Source organism: Misgurnus anguillicaudatus, chromosome 17 (assembly GCF_027580225.2).
Source record: "Misgurnus anguillicaudatus chromosome 17, ASM2758022v2, whole genome shotgun sequence".
Taxonomy (NCBI): domain Eukaryota; kingdom Metazoa; phylum Chordata; class Actinopteri; order Cypriniformes; family Cobitidae; genus Misgurnus; species Misgurnus anguillicaudatus.
In genome coordinates, this window is record NC_073353.2 from 9,221,426 (window position 1) to 9,240,878 (window position 19,453).

A 19,453-nucleotide genomic window follows, 5' to 3' on the forward strand; every position below is an offset into this window, starting at 1 on the left:
ATATGGTATTTTGAGCAAAAACTTCACATATGTGCTCTGGGGACACCAAAGATTTATTTGAAATCTTGAAAAAGTCTTGTTGTGCCATGGCCCCTTTAAACACTTGGGCTGCCTTTCAGACCTGTAATGTCCCAGGTTGGAAGCTCAGCTCATTAGATTTATTTGTTTATGTATTTTACTATAACACATGAGCCAACAATATCTTCTTATCACTTTAAAAAGTAATAGCAATTTTCAGCAAATCATGGGATTAAAGTAGAAAATGTTTACACTAAAAAATGCTGGATTATTTTCAACCCAGCATTTTGGGGGTTTGTCCCTTTTTAACCCAACGCTGGGTTGAAAATAGTATGTTCATTGTGTTTGTTTAATCAGTTTAATCTCTATATGTCCTTTTGTTGTCATCTGAATTGAGAAAAGCTAATATAAGTTATTCATCATGCTAAACATTCATAAACAGAAAGTAAGAGGCTAACTGGAAACATGCCAAAGTAATTGTAATCATCACATAGTAATCTCTGTAGATAGTAATATGACAACATACCTCAGCTACCTGTTCTTGACTGAACTCACACAGACATGAAAAGAAGAAGAAAAGGAAGCCAGAAAAAAGCGAGATGATCTCTAACTATTATCTGATTGGCTGTCTCTGAACACAACTGCATTGCCCACCCACATGTTTATATGAATCCTTGATCATTTCTCGAGTCCTCCCACTGAGAGAGGATCCGTGCAGCGATCGAGCGCTCATGGCAGCTAATGATTATCGCGGGTACCTGCGGAATCATTTCGATATGGAAGAAGCTCCGGCGCGCGTCGCGCACACAGGCTCCACTCACAGGGCGCTCATATTCGTCACCCTGGCTGTCATGGGACTGCTGCAGGTCGCGTCGAGTGTGGCGATTTTGTTGCACTTAACCGGTTATCTCCGTGAGGTAAGGAACTCGGAAACAAAGTTGCACGGCAGGAATTTAAAGGCGGGCGCAATGCACCCGAGGAACAACGATATTCCGAGGAAATGTATGTAATTGTTGTATTACAGAGTGTCAGAACATACATGTGTGGTTTTACTAGAGTTTCTGTTTCAGCCGTTTTGCCGCTCTTTGATTGCATGGTTTCGTTTAACCTGTTTGTACTCTGAATGGCAAGCGTGTAGACGCGCTTCTGCACTTCAAGCGCAGATATAGTAGGTGCGCGCGCTCGCAAAGCTTACATGCCTATTACCTGAGTTACCGACCGTATTTTGAATGCACCTTCCGAATCATCTTTTTGTCTTTTAAGGTTAACTTTACAGATGTTTGCAGGGAGTGTTTATCTTGCACGCATGTCTCAGTTTGGTCAGTCCAGTCGAATTGCGCTTTCCGCTGATCATTACCTCAGTCATTTTTCTTATCGTCTAACCACATCCTCAATTGTCTCTGAACTTGTTTAATTTTGCACATGTAAAACACAAGAAGATTTGTAAAAGTAACTTCTTTACCATGCAACCTACTGCACTATGATCTGGTTGATTGATTGGTCGTGATTTGAAGACGGGTCCTTCTATGAGAAAACTCTCGTTTTTGAGTGAAGCAATGCTGCTTAGTTATTATAAAGCTATATTTCTTGTATGTAATATCTCCCCTAGGCCACCAGATAAGCCGGAACTTCCACTGACGTCTCATTAAAGTGTTACATTGTTGAATGATTGATTATAAAATACAGACTTGTTGTCTTTTTTGTATTGTAAATCTCTTCAGCGACATTGCTCTTTTATTCGGAACAGACTGTGCTGTAGCTTTTCCCTCTTTAGATTCGCTGATAAACTTTATTTGAAAAGTTGACCTTGTCTGTGTCTATAAGAATGAATGTTATCAGTATAATCTTTCAGTTCATTGTAGGTCTTTGTTCTATGGTTATTGGCAGTGCTGAGTTTGTTTAAATGTTTTACGTCCAGTAATGTTATACTTTTTAAAAATAAAAATGCGTGAAAAGATTAATACTGTTTTTATAATATTGGTTTATGGTTTATTCCCTAACACATCCATTAAAAAGGTTTTTAATCCTGTCTACAAATACTTGTTTAATACTCATCATGAATGTACTTTAGCTTCACTTCATGAAGTGTTTTTCTGGTCATATACAGTAAATGTCCTTTCTTTCTTTCTTTCTTTTTCTCTAAGTTTGTTTACTTGTCATGTCAAGTTTACCCTTTTACCCTGATGCTCAATGCCACTGACTTCATATTTGGTGGTCTTGCGCTTAAATGTTTGGCACAACAGAGAATGAGATGCTAAGAAACAACTCTCACATGTTGCCATGCCCAGAGCTCTCACTCTCTCTCTCTCTCTCTCTCTCTCTCTCTCTCTCTCTCTTTCTCTCTCCTGTAGTTTGAATACTGTGGAGAATATTATGACATCTTGTTTTGTGAGGCTTTGGCCCAAACACAGCGGTGTATGTCGGAGACTTCTAGTGTGCTGGTGGATGGCCAAAATAACAGATGCAAGAAAGAGAAAAAGATGAATGTCGGTTGTTTTTGGCGTAAGGATCGAACCAAACCATATATGCTAAAGAAAGTGCACATCTAATCCCTTATATAGTGAAAATGACATTCTGTTCAGTATATCAAAGGAGAGGTGAATACTTTCTTTCTCTATATATTTTTTATTGAATTTTCTCTCTCTCTCTCTCTTTCCTGCCCTCTTTCTCTCTGTAAAACATTTCATCTGTTTTTACTTACGTGAAAGTGGATTTTTTTTGCCAGCAGTGTATCGTATCAAATCAATACTGAGCACCTGCACTAGTACTAGTTTCAGATTGGCGCTTTACACGCAATACTAAGCTTGTTTGTCCTTGAGGATACTTAAGGAAAGACTCGCTCAACTTCCTTATAGTGAATGGAAATTAGTGTACATTCAATGCGGCATAACAAAGAGAGTTGGATAATGTCCCTTTCACACATACAGTCTTTACTGGTAAATTGCAGTTAACAGATCATGTGTGAACAGAAACTTTCCAGTAAATTTACCAGTAATGGACGTTTCACATCGAAATCGGCGTGCGGCTACAGCTTTCCTCATGTAGTGGAAGCATTTTGTGCAGCATTTAGTGGAAATACGTTTACCTTCAATGGCGCCTGTGAAGAGCCGTGTCCACGGAATGGGCAGGATTTTGGGTGGACTCCGCTTCACCTCTTTAACCGCCCAGTTTTGTCGTTTTTTGCATATTTCCTATCGAAAATAATCTAAACATTCGTGGTTGCTGTGTACCTTTTGAAACACATAAGAGAGGTTGTAAGATTACCAGCGCTATGTGTGAACAGTGAATAAGGATTACTGGCATTTACAGAACGGACAACGTCAGACCGCGCTGACAGTTTCGGGCCAATCATAACGTTTTAATACAGATGACGAGTTTACCCCCGCACTGTCGTTTCCAAGCGTACACTGCTTAAAGTGGAGCACACCTGTAGTTAACATCCACATTTCTTCACCAAAGTTGTTTAAAACAGCTTACCATCTATTTGCCGAATTGTCCCTGTCCTTCGCACACCCTCTGTGAAGCCTAATGTGTAAACATTACTGCTGTTCAAGACGCAGGTTCCCCAGTTCAGTTCCATTTGATGTCGCCTAACGCAATGTTGTTTGGTCACGAGCAACTGTGAGCGACTGACAGCGTTTGCCACAGAAGTGAAAACAACAAAATTCCGACCGTGGATATGAAGTCATAACCGGCAATGTTTACACTAAGCTCGCCGCACGGCAGTTTAGAGGTAACTTCGGCTTTCTCAACCGAGTTTACCAGTATTTTGGTAGGGGTTGGTTGTCACAATTTTTACTCAAGCATGAATTGCTCATCTTCAAAAAATCTTTCAAAAGTAATTCCTACATGAAATGAAAACTTGGGGTCTTGGCTTTAAATGCGTATACTTTGTACTTTTAGACTGTATTGTAACAGGAAGTAATTAACCATCAAAGACACTCTGACACAATGTGACAACCAACCGCATCACGGGGTTGGTTGTCACGGCGTATGGGATTGGTTGTCCCTATAGTGGTTCAATAGGATTTTAGTGATAAATTGGGATCTGAAAAGATAATGTGTAACTTTTTTTAGTTTTTTAAGATAGAAACTGCAAATAAGTTTTAATATGAATACCACCCCATGATAGTTGGCATCAATGCCCCTTATGATTAAACAATGAGATTAAAGTGGGTGATCAGTTACTTGAATTGTCTACTGTGTTGAGAAATAAAATGAAATAATTTTTAGTTAATGCTGTATTTATTTTATTTTAACAGCAAACAAAAACAAACAAACAGAGTGTTTTGTTTTTGAATGAATAATATCCTACAAGCTCTTAACACAAAAACAACACCAACATGAAAATTTACTCTGACCCATGAAAATTAAAAATTGTCTCTTCACCTCAATATTTTGTGTCTGCTCAGCAAAATTACAAGTGCAAATGAGTAAGGTATCAAAGGCTAACATATTGATATCAAAATTGTACCACAGCGCCATGTAGTATGTCTGGAATAAACAGTGTGACAACCAACCTGTGAGACAACCAGCCCCGGTCTCCCCTACTTACGTGTGAATGATATCTTACTGGTAAAAGACTTAATGTAACTGCGTGTGTATAGCACATTTTAGTATTTACTGTTAAAGTCATTCTGGTAAATTCATGGTAATATACTGAAATTACTGTGAAAGAGGCTTTAGTCACTCTCTGAGAAAATTTCGCCTGGTTTTACTTACAGCGTCTATCTGAAACGACTACATGTGCTGGCAAGAAATGTTCAATTTTCTTATACTGTAAGTGCAAATATTATTTGTCCTTAAGGATGCCTAAGGAGAAATTCCTTAAAAATGAACATGCTTCCTTGTACAGTGCAATTAACACAAATATGCAATAAACATGAATGTCAGATTTGTCAAATTCTGTGCTTGAAAGGAGTTCCAGTTAACACTTAACATTTTTGTGGCTGCAGGTTCTGGCTAATCGGTGATTTATATTGTATGTATATCACATGGAGCTCAATTAAAACCCAGATTATAATAGTATTGGTTTACCACCTACCCTAAAGTAGTTCTTTGTTAAGGACGTACTGTAGCTACAGGGTAAAAATGCTGCATAAAGTTAAAACAACTTGGTTTTGCAAGTCAATTCAACCTACTATTGACTTGAAATAAGTTGACATAACAAATAAAAACAAGTTGAAATTGTAATAATTTCATAATTTGTAACATTAAAGTATAGGTTGCTTTGACATTTTTTTTACAGTGTAACTAGAAAATCTGCTGCACCTTCTGAAATGTTGCTCTATCAGTTGCTCTGGTTTTGTTTAAAGGAGAACACCACCCTTTTTCAATATTTTACTATGTTCTTACTTCAACTTAGACAGATTAATACATACCTATCTTTTATCAATGCGTGCACTTAATCTTTGTATAGCGCCTCGTGAATGTGTTAGCATTTAGCCTAGCCCCATTCATTCCTTAGGATCCAAACAGGGATGAATGTAGAAGCCACCAAACACTTTCATGTTTTCCCTATTTAAAGTCTGTTACACGAGTAAATATGGTGGCACAAAATGTGGTAATTTCTTTTGGGTGGAAAAATATGAGAGCTGTATTGTGTGGCGGAGGAGCACTTGGTTTGCAGCACTTTGACCTCGGCACGCAGTAACATCATCACTCCTGACTTCTCCCACTCTCGCTCAAACTTCTGTCAATATTGCTGCGCCTGAGGTCGAATTGCTGCAAACTAAGTGCTCTTCCACCATACAATATAGTGCTCAGTTTTTATCTGCTTAAAAAAATCACATGGAAGTGTTTGGTGGCTTCTGGATTCATCCTTGTTTGGATCCTGGGGAGGGGGTGTGGCTACGCTGGGTGCTAGCATATTTACGACGTGCTGTGCAGAGATGAATAAGGAGCACGCTATGAGTAAGGATGGGGATGTATTGATTTGTCTAATTTGAGGTAGAAAAATAGTAAAATATTGAAAAACGGTGGTGTTTTCCTTTAAGATCTAAATTAATCACCACATTGCCTTAAAGTGGATCTTTACTCATTTAGTTCTTTATGTGGGTCACAGTTTCATGACTTAATGAATATAATGATGCTTTCCCGTTAGTTCATAAAAAGCATGCAGTACCTGCTAGTAAATAGCAATCTATTAACCCAGCAGGATGCAGTCGTTAAATTTTATTGTGTTTGTTGTTTGCAGGTCGACCTCAGCTTACCCCAGCAGACTCCTAATGAGGTAAGGAAGTACACTTCAAAAGACAATAACAATATATCATTTTAAGCAGCGATAAATGTTGCATTATGCAGAATTGAGTTTGATCAGTCTAAAGGTTTTTGTAGATCATTGTATATTAGTCTACATTTTTTGTAACCTGATATTTCCTTCTGTGATCACAATCCAGGAAATTCCAAAACTTGTCCCGTAACTTAAAAATGATTAGACAGACAGAATGCACTTCTTATTAATGATACAATGTAGTTTCATTGTTAAAAATGGGCTCTGCGTTGCCACGTTCATATTTCGTTTTAAAAACTCAAAGTAAACACCCCACAGAATACCATGGCTGCGGTAAATCATTTAGTTGCTTGTGAAAATGTCAAGCCAAAGACCCAGAAACTGTTCTTTGTCAGGAACTTTAACCAATGTTTCATGGCATACGGCTATACAATTACAAATGACCTGGATGATCTGAACAGATGTATTGTAATACAATCTATATAGATTGTAGTGTCCTTACAGTCCCATTTATAAGATTTGAAAAAGATGTTGGACTGCATTATGGAAAATGTCTGGTCTCACTTGTTATCAAAATCTGGCGACATATCAAAAGAGAAATAAAGCCTATTCGTGTTTCAAAGTTCCCAAGAAATGTATATCATTATTTTGACAATATTTACATCATCCATTGAAAAATAAGTGTCTGTCGTTCCATTCTGGCTACAATGTGTAATAAAAGCATTTTCTCTGACAGCTTTGCAAGGCCATGATAAGTGTACTGTTTTTACGTACCCTGGGACAGCTTATTTTCCAGGAAATGTAAACCTTAAAAAAGCAAGTGTTTAAATATGTTATGACCCTGCTGTCGTTTGTTTGTGGTCTACCCAAACTCTTAAGAGGGTCAGAGGATGTGAACAACATCCAGATCTCTTCTCTTGTAGACGTACAGGCCCAATAGAAAGTATTTGCATTAAGATGCTAGTTTAGAACAAACAAGTATATAACTTATTTAGTTTAGTATACAGTTGAAGGAAGTGTTTACAATAAATCTGAGTTCATTTTTCACTTTGAATGTACCAGACATGAATAGCTTAGCATTAGATAACATTTTTTCCTCATACTTTAAACCGAACAACCTGTAAAGAGGTTGGCTTGGGAACTTACTTACCCCAGGGCATTGGAGTGCATGGATAATATATCTTATGAACTGCAATAGCAGCTCTCTTATGACTGTGCCAATATGTTGCTCAATCTAGTGCTACAGTTCTGCATGATCAGATGGTCAATGAAGGTCATCAATTAATATCTTGTTCATTAAGCAGGAATCCCACGATCTTAAAGCTCTTCCTGCATTCTTTCTTAGGAAATGCACAGCGAAACATTAATAGCCGATACATTCAAAAGTCCAAAGGAGAAGAAAGACCGAGGTCGAAAGAAAGACGCACGCATGCCGTCAGCACATCTGCCTATCAGGACGAACACTGAGTTTCCAACCAGTAAGTATTTGCTGTTAATTGTGGTTAATACAGTTTACCATGATGCATGGCAATCTTTCACCGTGTCCTGACCAGACGCACCGCTGCGAAGATGGATTCTATTTTTTAAAACTTGCAGCGTCGCAGCTCACAGAGATCTCATTTGATGGAAGTTTTGAGCTTCGTATTTGAATATTTAATTATCAGACATAGACGAGAGACTTATAGATGATGTAAGTTAAGACATTTCCCTGGAGTGATTTTCCTGAAGCCATGAGGAATACAAGGCATGCATCCCTGTCTATGTGTACACTCTTCCGGGTGCACAAACGGATTGGGTGTGTTATGTGATCGATTGTGCCGTGCCACGCCCCTATTGGAATCATATAGCGTCGTGTCTGGTTAGGAGATGGTGTTAGAAAAATGCTTCATTAAACTGTTGTTGAAAAAATACAATTCTGAACAGGTCTAAACGTTCAGAAAAGTTGTGCAATCCAGTTCGGTTCGTTCCACGTCACGTCCCGTTTGGAATTCTTGTTTTTAAATGGATGCAAATTATGCAGTTTAAATTGTGCTACAAGGGGATCTGGGGACATGTACTTCCATTTTAAAGGGGACATATCATGAAAATCTGACTTTTTCAATGTTTAAGTGCTATAATTGGGTCCCCCGTGCTTCTGTAAACCTAGAAAATGTGAAAAATATCAACCCAGTAACTTAGTTTTGGTAAACCATTCTCTGCAAGCATGTAAAAAAATAGGTCATTAAAATTTGGCTCCCCTTGTGATGTCAGAACGGGTTATACCACCCTTTAATCTGCACTATCCAACCACGGCACTGCCATTTAGTGCAGAGATCAGCTCATTTGCATTTAAAAGGACACACCCATTAATGGCACATTTTGCTCACACATACAAAGTGGCAATTTTAACATGCTATTATATATTATCTGTGGGGTATTTTGAGCTAAAGCTTCACATATGTACTCTGGGGACACCAAAGATTTATTTGACATCTTAAAAAAGTCTTGTGAAATGTCCCCTTTAAATTAAGATGATTCTGTCCCCTGCACTTTTTCGACTGCCACATTCCCGCCCATGCCGTTAACTAACATTAAGCAAATCACAAGTGAGTGTTATGAGGCGAATCATCTTTTATGTATGCGCGTTTGTTTGGTCTGTTTGTTTGACATTCAAAGTTCAAAATATGGAAGTGGGAACAGCGTGCTAATGCAGTGGCAGCTGAAGCTTAAGGGAGACATTTTCTTTAAAGTCGAAATAAAAAACTGTCATTTGTTTTGGAATATTTGGTATTTTTTACAAATGACTTATCTGTGAACTTCATTATTTTTTAAAAATTCATGTACTCTCATAATTTTTTATCAAAAACGCAAATCTCCTCCCCTCCTCGAAACAATATCTCTTAACTTCCAGTCATATAGATGGTTTCAGCAGTAACAACATAAACACACAGCTTTCGTGGTCATCACGTAACTTCCGGTAAACTCTGCGAAGAATAAATAACAACAAAGTACTTTTAAAGTAGTTTATTTATATAACAAGCAAAATAAACAACACGTAGATTACATAGGAACCCAAAACATTTGTTATTTTCGATGAGGCATTTGTTTAAGAGTTCAGTTTTAGCAACTAGTCAGACCATTAAACAAACAGAAACCCCTGGGTCTGATTTTGGCTCAATCGGACCGAAAAAAAATAAAAAATAAATATTGTACTCGACCCGCTCCCTTGCCCGCATTTTTAAAAAATAGTAATTGTTTAAAATGGTTAATTGGCATCTTTATTTCAAACGCCCTGACCGACTGCGAGCCGAATATCATAAAAAATATTTTTGGATGACTCATAACCGTGAGTAAATGTGGGTGACCGCAGACACCCGCTCATTTTGGATCTACCCGCGCATCACTGCCAGCATACCAATCTGAGTATATTGCATATATTTTTAAGGGAGGGGCTTCATAGAACCAGGAACTCAATCGTCCGTTTGAGAATGCAAATAGTAGAATAAAGGTAAAAGATGTGAAAATTAATGTCTATTTTTTAAACAAAGCGTGTTACAGTGCACCCCATAAAAACATTAAAACCTTCAAAAACATCTGGTTTACCACACCTTTAAATGAAATGTAAGGTTACCATGAAAAGAGTGACTGTAAATACTATTGAATTAAAACGTGGCAAAGCGTCATGCCACTGCAAAAAAACATCCAGTTAAACGGGTTTGAAAGAGGTTCACAAAAAAAAAATGTTTGCACTGCAATGCACAGAAGTGGTGCAATACTTATGTAATAGTTTATTTATGTCAAATGTGTTTTTTTCTGCCTGTGCTGCTGTTGCAGATCCAAACGTCATCACCATCCACTGGGATGAATCTCAAGGGACGCTGAGGAAGATTAAATACCGTGATGGTCGAATCCTGGTGGTCGAGCCCGGCTATTACTATGTGTATGCCAAGACCTGCTTCAGATATTATAAGACTTTTTCAGGCGATAAAGTGGACGTCACCAATCTGCAGTTACTTCAGTATATTTTCCACGAGAAGCACACACAGTCTACAATCAAACCTATTCAGCTGTCAAAAAGCGGCGGCACCTTGCAATGGAATATTTCAAATTACAACATGTGCTGCGTGGAGCAAGGAAGAGGTGTCCAGTTAAATAAAGACGACGGGCTTTACGTTAACGTATCGAATGCCTGGCTGCTGGACCGCGAAGCCGACGGGACGTTTTTTGGTATTTTTAAGATAAGCGATTGACTTGCATTGTTTTTGCTACTGAACATTTTACGACCAGACTTCAAAGTGATCGTGAACCACTTGTAATATTGATCATTGACTTTTTGTTGTTCAATATTGATTGCATTGTACATCATTGAAGAGCACGTCACATCCTGAAGCGATAAAATACCATTGAAAGAAAAACTTAGACCATGCAATATGCTCCATTTACAGGTCCAAATACTTTTATTTTGAATTATGATGCTTCAGTACAACAAAAGGTAACAACAAAAAGACAGTACAACTAAAAATCAATGCTTGGTTCATTAGTCTGAGAGTGCCGGGATACACTGCAGGACTTCTCACAACTTCAACAGAGTGATTTAGAGAATGGATTGATGGATATTGGTTTATTTAGGTTCACCCCTATATTTAGCTTAATGCTGCATTCACACCAGCCACGGTAGAGGCATCAAGCGTGAGTGATTTCAATGTTAAGTCAATGTGAAGACGCGTTGACGCGCATCTGGAGGTCTCGCGGCACGAATGAAGGGTTTAGCGTGGCGCGGTACACGCGCATCTAGTTTGCACGAATGGCGCAAATTGAGCGTTGCCGCGGCAAATGCGCGAGTTCAAAATGTTGAACTTTGGCAGAAAAACGTGACGCGTTAACCAATCAGGAGCTTGCTGTAGTAGTGACGTGATTACAGGATGTGAGTGGAGTCGCAGAAGCCCCTCCCATGAAGCGAATTTCCGCGTGAATGTCTCGATGACTAGAATTTCACGCGCGCCTTTCACGCGCGAATGAAGCGAGTAAACTCAAAACGTTCGAGCTGCAAACTAGACGTAGAATTTGACGCCTTAAACGCGGCTGGTGTGAACCCACGGTAAGGCTACTAGATGTAAAGAAATGAAAACCGTAATTTGCCAAGGATTCACAGTGCCCTGTTATGTTCATTTCTGTTACTGAATGCATGACATTATGGGCCAGATTTACTAACAGCTTGCGGCAGCGCAAACCATCGTTTGCTGTTGAAATAAACTACTCAGGATTTACTAAAGACACGCGTGAAAAATTAGCCGTGAAAGTGGACACTTTTAGTTTTTGCGACTGACCTTATTGCATATGCATTTGAGTTTCCTTTTAGACGAAAAAAATCTCATGATAATTCGTACATATTTCACGAGCTGGCTACTTCGTATTAATTCATTTGACCACATTCGTAAGTTTTTCTACGATTTGCCTTGAACCCTGTGATGTTGGGGTTAGGTGTGGTATTAGGGGCACGGTTAGGGTTTGGGTTTCGTTGTTTTTTGGTTGGGATTTGGTTTTTTCATGGGAATCATACATTTTTGGCATGATTAACTTAGTGTGAAGTCATACGAATTACCCAACTCGTAAAATATGTATGAATTCTCATTAGATCAGGCTGGTTTTTAAATTCCAAACATCATGTCTTAAATTGCGATGCCAATTATGCAAATTGTATCTAAATAGTTTACCTAAACATGAAAATTCTGTTATTATTTTCTGACCCTCATGTTGTTCTAAACCTGTATGAGTTTTTAATTTTGATGAACACAAAAGAAGATGTTTTGATAAATGATGGCAAGCATACATTTCTACTTCAATTAACACTTTTTTGGAATTGCGCTCGCACGCTAGGAGTAAATCCAGCACTATGTGTGGTAAATTTATGTACATTATGCAACTAATACTGAAGGTAGATTTAAATGAGAAATGATCAAGCACATTCTGTGATGGCAAAAATTGAGTATGAAACAGATGGAAATGTCATGCCTGCCCTTTTCATCAAGAATGGATTATTGACTGCAAAACTTCAAAGTGGAATGTGGCGAAACATTTAGCGAAACATACAGAAATCATGACAGCTGGTCCGTCTTGATTCAGTATGAGAAATAATTTTTTAAGCAACGCGTGTTAACCAAACTGTGTTTGGTGCGCTCTAACTTAAGATGTTTTTAGTGTATTTATTTATTTTTTATGATGATAGGACTTTTGTAAAAGTTGTAAAGTTTTGTACAGTGTATATAATTTGATAAATGCCTACACCCAATTCTTTAAGGGAGATTGAGGCCAATGACTTTAGGTCAGTTATAGCACAGGGCTCTTGTTTTAAAGCTTAAACGGATTGGTTTCTTACCAAAGAAACTTGCTATTTAAATATCATTCATTTGACAATTCTGTGTGCAAAAATTCATGGAGAGCGAAATATATATTGTTCCACAGCTGTAAATGGCAAACCAAAAGTCTACGATTGTTTCATAAGTTTTATTATATGTTTATTTATACCATTCTGACTAATAAAGATACTTTTATAAATAAAATACTAATTTCCATATAGTGTTAGGTGGTAATCTTTACTTCATAATGTAATGTTTATTAATGCAATGTTTTCATATGGATTTAATATGGCATTCATAGTTCTTAAATTGCACAGGCAAAATTATCCATTTCTCTTTTATGCCTATCAGAAATATATGCTAAGGACTTCATTTGGGCAACTTTAAAGACGATTTTCTCAATATTTTAATTTTTAGCACCCTCAGATTCTAAATATTTAGTTGTATCTTAGCCAAATATTGTCCCATCATAACAAACAATATATTAAAGGTGAATGGTTTAGAATGTAAAACTGTATTTATTTAGGCATAGTTGAATAATAAGAGTCATACACCAACAGCATGTTTGTCTGATTTAAATTTAATGTCTTTGCTTAAAGCCGCTACGAAACGTTTTTCCTTGCAGAAGGGAATTGCCCTTTCTAAAATTAACTGTGGTTTTATTGTGGTAAAAGTGTAATAACCATGTTGTTGTTTTTTTTGGTGAATTGATTGTTATCAGCAAAACCATGGTTTTACACCATAGTTTAACTAACTATGGTTTTTGAAAACCATGGTTGTCAAAACTAGCCAGACGTTGCCATACTCAATTCTAGTCAGAATTTGAGTCTGATACCGCTCCATTGAGCTATAATTATGAGGCGTGTCTCAAATGAAAAAATGCCTCTGCACTCAATTGGATAGACCTACGACCAATCAGAGCAACCGAGTGTGTAACGTATGTTGAAATTACGTCTTTGCAGCCTGACCGAACTGGTAGTTATTTCGCTACAATGACACTAACATTGTGATTATACCGAGTTAGCGAATGTACATCAACACCTATTATGTTTACAACATTTCGTTTATATCACAACATGAAGTATTTACTAAGTCATAGAGTAAGACTATCTCTTACCATTTGTACGTTAGGTGAACTTCATCCACGACGATACCCATTACGTTTGCTTGAAAATATTGGAGCCTAGCATGTCCCTTGACTTATTCAGCAACCACGATTACGGGCTTCCGAAAAGAAGCTGGCAACGACCGCTAATTATATCCATCTCGTCGTGCACGCTGAGTTGCATCGCCGTGATAACGTTAGCCATTTCAGTTGCGACCAACTTTTGCCGACATCAACAAATGCCCTGCTCGCGTTTCTCTGTTCCTCTTTTAAAATCAATGCTCTGTCGATATCTTTTAGAACAGACTCAATGTCAGAATCTACACATCTGAACTCTACAGCGGCAGCCATTCAACACACGCGCTCATTGGTGACGTGGTTCATTACGTTACTGTTGATTATCTGTCCATCATCGTATAAAGCCCGCCCTGACAATTTGATTGGTTCGACCAGCATTTCTCCTAAAATAGTAGCTCCTCAACGCAGAAACCCCAGACCCATCTTCCCGTTTACAAAATCTTGTGGGCGGGGCTAAGATGGGCTGGCACCCAGGCTATGTCAAAACCATGGTTATTTAGTGGTTTTGTGTCAAATAATTTACTCACCTACCTACGTTGTCAATTATTCCTTATAAGGAAGCCGTTTATTGGGCGCTACGAATGTCTATCAAATGCGTCTGTACGTAGCTCATAGCCAATCGTTTCAATTATACGAGATGACGTATGTAGAGCGACATCAATTCAAGCATCAACAACTTTTATCGGTACGTGTGCACACAGCTGAAAGCTATGCAACTAAACCGGTAGCTGTATATTGATATTGAAAAGCAACACAACTTAGTGGCACTGTGACAACCACAGTACAGGCATAATGACAATATCATATTAATAAATACCACTTACCATTTATAAGTTAAATGGGCTTCGTCGATGTCGATGCCTAGCAGGTTGGTCCTAAAAAACTCTGTGGCTAACATGTCTTGCCATATCCAAACATCCTTCTTGGATATGAAATTGTTTAATGCCAAAAGTTGCTCATTTTTTAAATAAACTTGCTTTCAAAACTAATTATAACACTATCTAAGGCTGCATTGAAAAGTAACTTCGCGTCTGCTACCGTGTTGGATAAACAAAAGTGCTTCGATGTGTCTCATAGACGTCGCCATCGTCTTGCTGCCTCCTCCCTGTTCTGTGATTGGTTCCCTATTTGAGGTGAAAAATTGGTCCATTGTTTCCATGTTAGACTTGCAGCGTGAAAAAAATTGCGCGCAAGGCAGCATCCAGGCTACCCCAGGTGTGCATTATTTTCAAATAATTTAAAAGACTAGAGTCAATTATTCCGCTTATACCACGGTTACCACAAACATTGCTCTGGTGCATATTTTTAAGACATTTGACAGGTTAGGTGTGCGGTTTACAGACACCCATGGCACATTTCTCAGCCAATCAGAATAAAGCATTCAACAGCCCCGTGGTATAATCTGCAATAACAACTGTCTGGCTGTACATTAGTACTTTATCACTTAAAACGTATTGTCTGTATACAAAGAGTACAGACTGTTGCCAGTATTAACTGACTCCTCTCTGGACAGTTAAAAGTAAATGTTTGACTTTCATTGTGGTATTGTCAAGCAGTCTGGTGGATTCTGCTAGCTGTGGGGTGGGAACACAGTCCTTATTAAAATAATATTCATCTGTGGCAATTGTTTTAGCCTCTAATTCACTACAGATATTTGGATCATCATTTATTTGGACTCGGTTTCTGCAAGAGCAGAAGTAGAGGAACCAAAACAATACATTGTCCCATCGTGTATTTGTGCATTGTGAAAGTTAAACCCCATTAATTTGAGAGGACCTCTGAATGCACAGAACTCCTCCATTTAAAATCTTGTGGTTTCCAAAACTCCAAGGGTGATAAAAATGTCTACTTATGCAGTTTTGCACATATTTTACTTTAAAAAATGTTTAAAGGTTTAAATGTATGTTTTCTTACTGTGCTAATTTACAGTTCGGTTTAAGGGTGGGCTTAGGGGTGCACGACTATATTCTGATAATTCTGTTTTTGTAATAAAAGCTGTTTCAGTTTCATTGTATACTGACTCTCAGAAGCCAAAACAGTATGTAGACAATAAATACATGCATACAATGAAGACCCACAATGGCACGTTACAGTTTTGGCTCCTGCTTTTAATACAGATCATGATTTTAATATAGGGTCTCATTCCAAACACTAACACATAGCAGACTAAAGACTTCTCAAGACTTCACTCTTCAAAGCAATATTTCTCAATACTTGGTATGCTTAGGGCTTCATAAAACCATCAGGGTGCTTCCCAGCTTTGCTTTGTGTGCGCTGCCTTTATAGCCCCTATATAACAGGCTCAGCTTCGCTTGAGTTTTGTATTTTTAATTTTTTGCTTTTTATTGTTCACATGTGTAAAAATAAGAGCTTAAGGGTTAAAGAATAAAATGGCATTTTCAGAGCCAGAAATGATAGCCATCAGGTGTTTCAGCTAAACTGACTGTATAACATTTTGCTTTTATGACCATTGAATGCTCTATCCATTATCTGCTTGTGCAGCCATGTAAGTGTCGGCCCATTTACAGCTCAGTCTATAGGGCGCATACGTAAGGCATTTCAGTGGTCATCAGATTTTATTAAGCTAATGGGAAATGTTTATAGGCTTGGTGTGGTATGAAATGTTTTGAGACCAAATTGTGCTTTTGTAAGCATCTATTACAGGCATTGATACTACAATAGCTAACTCAGGGTGCCTCTTTTAATGGGTTTTTGTGGTGAAAAGGAAATAGCTTCAAGGTTAGATTTATAGAACAGCTGTGTGGTTTGTTATGCACATTAAAGTAGATTAGCAATCTGCACGCTCACGCTTTCTTCCTTTGCTGACTAAGTTTTTTATTTACACAGCTCTTTGTCAAAACAGTTAAAATAATCATATCTTTGGACGGAAAACAACTTAAATTCATGGCCTACCTAATCAGAGGTTGGTTGTTTACCAAATAAATGTTTGAAATAAATAAATAAATTATTTATTTAAATATTTTTAAAGTGTAGCCTACTGCTCCTTTAATTTCGCATAGTGATTTGACGGTACTGTAGTATTAGTTGTTAACTCAGAAGTCAATTAAACAATTTACTAACAGTAAAAAAAAACGTATTGTGTGTAATATCAGAAATCACTCATTCAAGTCAGTGAAGCAGCTGTCAAAATGTATATGCGCTCTTTGATGCCCCCTGCAGCTGGTGGCGCCCTAGGCGACCGCCTGGTTTGCCTATGCCTACAAATGGCCCTGGTTCACACTATATATTTAGTTAAGGAAGTTTTCATTGTCATATGAAGGCAGTTTTTTTGTCGTTCCACTTGCCATAGGTGAGTGTTTCTCAACCAGGGGGCTCCAAGATGACTTCAAATTATTCAAAATAAGACAAAACACACATTAAAATAAACAAAAAATCTGTCCTGTATGCAAAGCTCTGGTGTATTTTATTTGGTAAAAACTGTGGGGTGCTCTAAATATCGTTGTAGGGAGGCATTGAAGTGAAAACTTTTTTTTCAATGTTTTGAATTTGTTGTCCACTACAGTATTTCCCCTTGGCTTCTAAAGTGTACATATGACATACTTAAGCATTTGGGTGTAAGCAGTAAGCCATCCGCTTATACTGGTTTATAAATAATCAGGATTCAGATATACTACTCTATTCTACACTCTAAAAATGTTGGGTTATTTTCAACCCAGCGTTGGGTCAAAAAGGGACAAACCCAGCCATTAGGTTAAATTAACCTAGAAATTTTTTTTGACTCAATGATTTGACTCAACAGTGGGTTAAAACACAACAGGGTTAAATTACAACCTATGTGCTGGGTTAGTCCTTTTTTAACCCACAGCCGAAATTTTTGGCCCCGAGGGGGCGCTAGACATGTATTTTTCACGTCTAGCACCCCTAGAGGCCACAAGCGTCGCAGCACTGTGGCAAAGAAAAAGAATAGAACTCTTTAAGTCTCAAAGTCCACGGTGTCCCTTTCAGCATGTCATATGAATATATATTTTTTAAACGCCCAATGATCGCGTAGCTCACGTTTACAAGCCAGTTTGTAACGGTGATCGCTTGGTTAAAGTTTAGATAAAAAAATGCCTTAAAGGGGAATCGAACCCAGGTTGCCGGTGTCGTAAGCCTGTGACAGTAACACAACACCACAGTGTCACATGATAGAAGCCATCTACACCTCCAAGTAGCCTCCAGCAAAATTCACGTTAAAAAAAATAGCGTTTGGGCATCAGACAGGACTATATATATATATATACAAGCAATATAACATTAATATTAGTCCAAAAGCATGACGTCGGTCAGGAACCCCTCCCCTTCCTTTAGTTCATGCCAGCGAGCGAACTCTGGCCCAATATTGATACTCATCCTTCCTTTTATTCTGTCACTCTCCCGTTTTCTCTTTCTGGTCTCCTCCGACAAAACCTTGGAAAATAAATAGTTGCGCTTTTATGTCCAAATTTGAGGAAGTGGTAGACATACCATTCAACCTTTTTTAAGTCGATGTAACATCACAAGGGTCTTAAAAATATATTATGAAGGTTGAAAAACTACAAAGTGTCACTTTTAATAACACTTTAAAGGGGAAATATCATGAAATTGGGTCCCCAGTGCTTCTGTTATCCTAGAAAATGTGAACAACCTGAAGAGCAACCCAGTAACTTAGTTTTGGTAAACCATTCTCTGCAAGCATGTAAAAAATTAGGTCATTTAAATGTGTCCCCCCTTGTGATGTCAGAAGGGGATCTTATTACAATAATACCGTCCCTTAATCTGCACTATCCAACCACGGCACTGCCATTTAGTGCAAAGATCAGCTCGTTTGCATCTAAAAGGACACATACTGCAAATTTTTGGCTCACGCCTACACATTTTAACATGCTGAAAATACATTTTCTATGTGATATTTTGAGCTAAAACTTTACATATGTACTCTGGGGACACTAAAGAGTTATTTTACATCTTAAAAAAGTCTTGTGAAATGTCCCCTTTAAGTGTAGCCTACTGCTCCTATAATTTCGCATAGTGATTTTACACTGAAAAAATTTTCAATTTTTTTAAGGTAAGTGATTGCAATCAATTTTTTAAGCAACATTTAAACAAAAAAGACGAGTAAAGTAAAATAAAATAAAAAACTTTTGTTTAAATGTAGCTTAAATAAATTGATTGCAACCACTTACCTTAAAAAAATTGAGTAAATTGAATGAATAATTTTTTTCAGTGAGTTGTTATCTCAGAAGTCAATTAAACATTATTTACTAACAGTCTTCCAAAATTCTGCACACATAAACAAAAAAAAACGCATTGTGTGTAATATCAGAAATCAATGAAAGATACACAGTTAAAAAAACATGGCCCCCAGTGATCTCAAATCTGTGTTCCCACAGGCTTCAGGACCTTGGACAGCACAATTCTAATCAATGTCCATATTTATCAAACGAAACGGTGGCTCGTGCAAAAAGCTCAACTTATATGACCATGCATATGTTATTAGGATGTAAATTATACCAAAGACTGTGAAGCAGTATAATCTTTCACATGAGTGGCCCCTTAAATTTTTCTGGCATCAAGTAAATTGATATCCCTTTGAGCGCAAGATTAAAGACTGCATGTCATAATGCCATTATTATCAATATTCTTGTGGTTGAAATGAAATCATACTACTATAAAACCCTCATCAATCCCTGGCTCTTTATAGAG

General features: G+C 37.7%; 1 protein-coding gene across 1 annotated transcript; it reads left to right on the forward strand.

The window, feature by feature from the left end:
* The first annotated feature begins 367 nt into the window (after positions 1-367).
* Positions 368-12,801, forward strand: tnfsf11 (TNF superfamily member 11). The gene is made up of 4 exons (XM_055215740.2): positions 368-935; positions 6,215-6,250; positions 7,596-7,728; positions 10,064-12,801. The coding sequence occupies exons 1-4, from the start codon at positions 750-752 to the stop codon at positions 10,477-10,479; spliced, it is 771 nt and encodes a 256-aa protein (XP_055071715.1). The 5' UTR covers positions 368-749; the 3' UTR covers positions 10,480-12,801.
* The last annotated feature ends 6,652 nt before the right edge of the window (positions 12,802-19,453 follow it).

Excerpts from the sequence above, each read along its gene's own strand:
- tnfsf11 (XM_055215740.2), top strand. The coding sequence starts at position 750 with ATGGCAGCTAATGATTATCGCGGGTACCTGCGGAATCATTTCGATATG. Across the intron at positions 936-6,214 it reads TAACCGGTTATCTCCGTGAG|GTCGACCTCAGCTTACCCCA; the intron begins GTAAGGAACTCG and ends TGTTGTTTGCAG. Across the intron at positions 7,729-10,063 it reads GAACACTGAGTTTCCAACCA|ATCCAAACGTCATCACCATC; the intron begins GTAAGTATTTGC and ends CTGCTGTTGCAG.